Source organism: Arachis hypogaea, chromosome 20, assembly GCF_003086295.3.
Source record: "Arachis hypogaea cultivar Tifrunner chromosome 20, arahy.Tifrunner.gnm2.J5K5, whole genome shotgun sequence".
NCBI classification, from domain to species: domain Eukaryota; kingdom Viridiplantae; phylum Streptophyta; class Magnoliopsida; order Fabales; family Fabaceae; genus Arachis; species Arachis hypogaea.
This window is the reverse complement of record NC_092055.1, coordinates 12,583,199-12,587,175: the sequence shown is the minus strand read 5'-3', so window position 1 is coordinate 12,587,175 and position 3,977 is coordinate 12,583,199. Positions and strand designations below refer to the sequence as shown.

General features: G+C 38.3%; 1 protein-coding gene across 1 annotated transcript; it reads left to right on the top strand.

The window, feature by feature from the left end:
* Positions 1-540: 540 nt before the first annotated feature.
* Positions 541-1,655, top strand: LOC140182950 (protein MAINTENANCE OF MERISTEMS-like). The gene is made up of 5 exons (XM_072230930.1): positions 541-872; positions 984-1,041; positions 1,084-1,188; positions 1,298-1,426; positions 1,530-1,655. The coding sequence occupies exons 1-5, from the start codon at positions 541-543 to the stop codon at positions 1,653-1,655; spliced, it is 750 nt and encodes a 249-aa protein (XP_072087031.1).
* The last annotated feature ends 2,322 nt before the right edge of the window (positions 1,656-3,977 follow it).

Below are 3,977 nucleotides of genomic sequence, written 5' to 3'. Positions count from 1 at the left end.
AAGTCGGCGGCGGTGGAGGGTTGGTTAGGCGGCGGAAGTGGTCGCCTCCGGTGCAGGGCATTGACGGTGGCCCACAGCGGAGGATTGAGGTGATAAGGGCGGCGATGGAAGGTTCGGTCGGCGGCAGTTGAAGGTTGGTTTGGTGGTGTTGGGGGGCGGTGCAAGATGGCGAGGAACGAAGGTGAAATGTACCGATTGAACGGCATCGCGCACGTGGCATATTTTATCGACGAAGAGGTTAATGGTTAATCTGGTTTACAACTGATATAGTCAATGACGTCGATGTGTTTAGTTATAATAATTTGATTTTTTTGGGAAAAAAAAAGCTTGTTGTGTTAAAAATTTGTAAAACCTTAAGCTTAACATGCTTAGGATTGGTATGGTTCTTGTTTGGTTTAGGGGTGAGGTTAATTTCTGATACATGTTTTTGGTTGTTATGCGATGTTTGAGTTGTGACTGTGCTTGTTATTCTGTTATTAGCCAATCCGGTGTGTACGGAGTATCCGTAAGCAACAAAAGATGATATTGCATGACCGTATTATGCCTTACCTAGATAGCGCTGGATTGCTGCATGTTGCTAGGCTGAATGATTATTGGTTTAAGCTGGATGAGCCACTGATTAGTGCCTTTGTTGAGCGATGGCGTCCAGAGACTCACACTTTCCACATGCCATTTGGGGAGTGCACTGTTACTTTACAGGATGTGGCATATCAGATCGGCCTCCCTGTTGATGAATTTCCAGTTAGTAGTTGTCTCAGTGACTTTAAGCAGTTGATGGAGGGTGGAAAGCCTGTGTGGCAGTGGTTTGAAGAGTTGTTCGGTGAACTTCCTCCTGAGGACTGTATCGATGAGTTCACCGTGTCGTATGGCTGGTTTCAAATAGGTTCAGAGTCATGCCAATTGATGCTACAAAGCCGATGGTACAGGTCTATGTGCGTGGTTACATCATGATGTTGTTGTCCACAATGCTTTTTGGCAACAAGTCTGGTGCCAGAGTTCACTTACGCTGGCTCTCGTATGTTGCAGATCTCGACGGACTCGGTAAGTATAGCTGGGTTTGGCCACGTTGTCTTGGTTATATAGGTGTCTCTGCAGAGTTGCCAATCGGAATGTAAAGAACTTAGCTGGGCCACTAGCATTGCTGCAGTCCTGGATATTTTGGAGGTTCCCCAAATTCAGGCCGAGAAGGTTTGATGTCATTCCCTGGCCGCTTGCATCGAGGTGAGTATAATACTTATTATTTAGCTTGATATACTTTAACTGCAAACATAACGTTTACTATTAATGCTTGAATCAGTTTTACCATATGTATAATGGCTCCGACGATGAATCTTGTAGGTGGGGTAGATACATGCCATCATCAGATGAGAAGGGTCCTCGGGTCATTGCTACCCGACACAGATTGGACAAGTTGAGAGTAGATGATGTAAGTATAACCTCCCATGACTTTTGTTCATGTTTCACGTTTTTCTTGTTTAGGTGTATTCATCACATACGAACTTTTGACATAACGATCCTACATGTTGCAGTTTATTTGGATGCCATACTCGGCACTAGAGGTTATTCAAGTTGTCCATCCTGATATCCTCAGACCTGAGCATACGCATTTATGGAAGTCGACAACTGCGTTGATTTACTTTTCCTCCATCGAGTGACACCGGGTTGACCGAATCCTATCTCAGCTTAGAGGAGTTCAACACGTACCTGAACCAGCCATCAACATTAATTTTCTGTTATTAAAGGATGGTCGAGGACCTATCCGCTGGTTTTCTGAGGTCTTTGCCACATGGCATGAGTATTGGGATCAAAGGCATCAGAGCGTGCTTACGTTTCAGCTGGTACCAGATCCACGACCCTCGGTTGAGTATCTTGATTGGTGGTACAGAGTAGCCCATAGATTTCTGTCGAATGATCAAGATTTAGTTGACCCTCACCAGGCTGGGATCCCGCAGATGCTCCAGTTCGGGGTCATATCGCTGTGACCGTACTTACCTAACTTCTGTAATATGCTATTTCGTAAATCATCTAAATTCGTTGATGGATTTATGAACACTTCAACCTGTTTTTTGCTACTGAACGTTACACCCTCACTTGTGTTTTTATCGATCTTTCCCCGATGATGAACTAACAAAAACACACTCTCAGCCATCTTCCCGCAACCTTCAGCTGAAATATGGCTCGACACAGATCGTCTTCCTGTATTTATAGGCTCTTCCAACACATAAATCTTTTCATGGTATCGGGTATTGTATTTATGCACGTAAATCGTTCCAGACTAACGTGCCTTATCTTAGAAACACATGACTCGTCCTAGGATATTGAGGAATAAAAAGTTGCACGTAAATCATGCTAGGGTATTGTGGGGATTGGATTGGAACGTAAATCGTGCTAGGGGGTAGAAGGTTAGGAAGCAGCACGTAAATCGTGCCAGAGTAGAGGGTTTTAGGTTAAAAGGCACTAACCATCTTAGCCTAGGACAATTTACTTGTTTCTTCTAACACACAGGGGCTGGGACGATTTATGCCTTCTTCAACTATGCAATTCATGCATAAATCGTCTCAGGGTACAATGATTTATATATTGATTAAAACACACGAGCCTAGGACAATTTATATATTATATGGTTTAGGGGATTCACGTTCAAAAAAACCACTTAGGAGAATCATGTAATATAGAAAGCCAAATAATTTATTTAAATAAAAAAGTCTAAAAATTATTTAATTGGACTATTAAATTTATATGTAATTTATTCTATATATCATCTTTATCTTAAAATAATCATACTCTTAAAGTTATAAAAATATTTTTAAATTATAATTATAATTAATACTAAAATATTTTTTATTTTATTTTTTATTCTACTATCTAAAATAAAAATTATTAGTAGAATTATATTATTTATAATAAAGCCTATTAGTCATGACACAATATTTTTTTTTTGTTTTGCTAAAGATAGGAATGAGATTTAAACCTACAATCTCTAAGTAAGTATAAAAAAATTATGTCATTTAAATTATAGTTCATTGACATGATTCATCAATAGATTTATTTGTTTCCATAAATTGTTTTTTATTGAGCTTGACTAAAATATTGTAAAATAAGACATCAAAAACTCTTCTTTGCCGTTTGCCCTCGAATTAATTCTTCAATCTCACAAATTGATTCGAGAAGAAACTTGCCTATTCTGGACAAGAACAATTGTTCCATTATATCGACGAAACGAATTTATTATGTTATTAACTCAGTAAAATTTAATAGATATATCACTAAATCACTAACTCATAACGTTATCAAATCATGGCATTAAGGCAGTATATTAAAGATAGTAAATACTATAAACACTTACATCAAGAAGATATAATTAAAAAAAAAAAACTTAGCAGGCAATTCATTTCTTACTTTTATCTAAAAACACTATTGACTTAATAAGTATCGGATTGTCTTTGTAAGTTACTCTTCCAATCTGATTCCAACACGATTCAAATTAGGATTTCTGGAACTCCTTAGCTCATAATCTCTGCAACAGAGATGAATATTTGGCGGCATCTGTGGGAATTCTACTAAATTGATACCATAGCTAATTGAGAAGTAAACTCTACTATTCACCAAATAATTCCAAATACTCTTTTCAAAGAATAGCGAAATAAGGATCATGGACATGAGACTAAAACCACCCCCAATCCCAATGAGGGAGAACATCAACAAAGCCCACCAGGTTTCGAACGTCGAGAGGTTCAAAATACTGGTGCTCGACATTTCGTTTACTTGGGAGAGGATTCTGTCCATGCGATGTGATAGACCACTATTTTATGGTTTATCTTGTGCTCAATTGACCACTATTTTATGATTTATCTTGTGCTCAATTGAGTAGTTTTTATCAAGTTTTTGCACACTTATTCATATAATTTGCATGATTTTATAATTCATTCCCAATTTTGTTCTATGACTGAAAACTTGCTTCCTACGCCTTTAAATTG

Excerpts from the sequence above, each read along its gene's own strand:
- LOC140182950 (XM_072230930.1), top strand. The coding sequence starts at position 541 with ATGCCTTACCTAGATAGCGCTGGATTGCTGCATGTTGCTAGGCTGAAT. Across the intron at positions 1,189-1,297 it reads CCCAAATTCAGGCCGAGAAG|TTTTACCATATGTATAATGG; the intron begins GTTTGATGTCAT and ends TGCTTGAATCAG. Across the intron at positions 1,427-1,529 it reads ACAAGTTGAGAGTAGATGAT|TTTATTTGGATGCCATACTC; the intron begins GTAAGTATAACC and ends TACATGTTGCAG.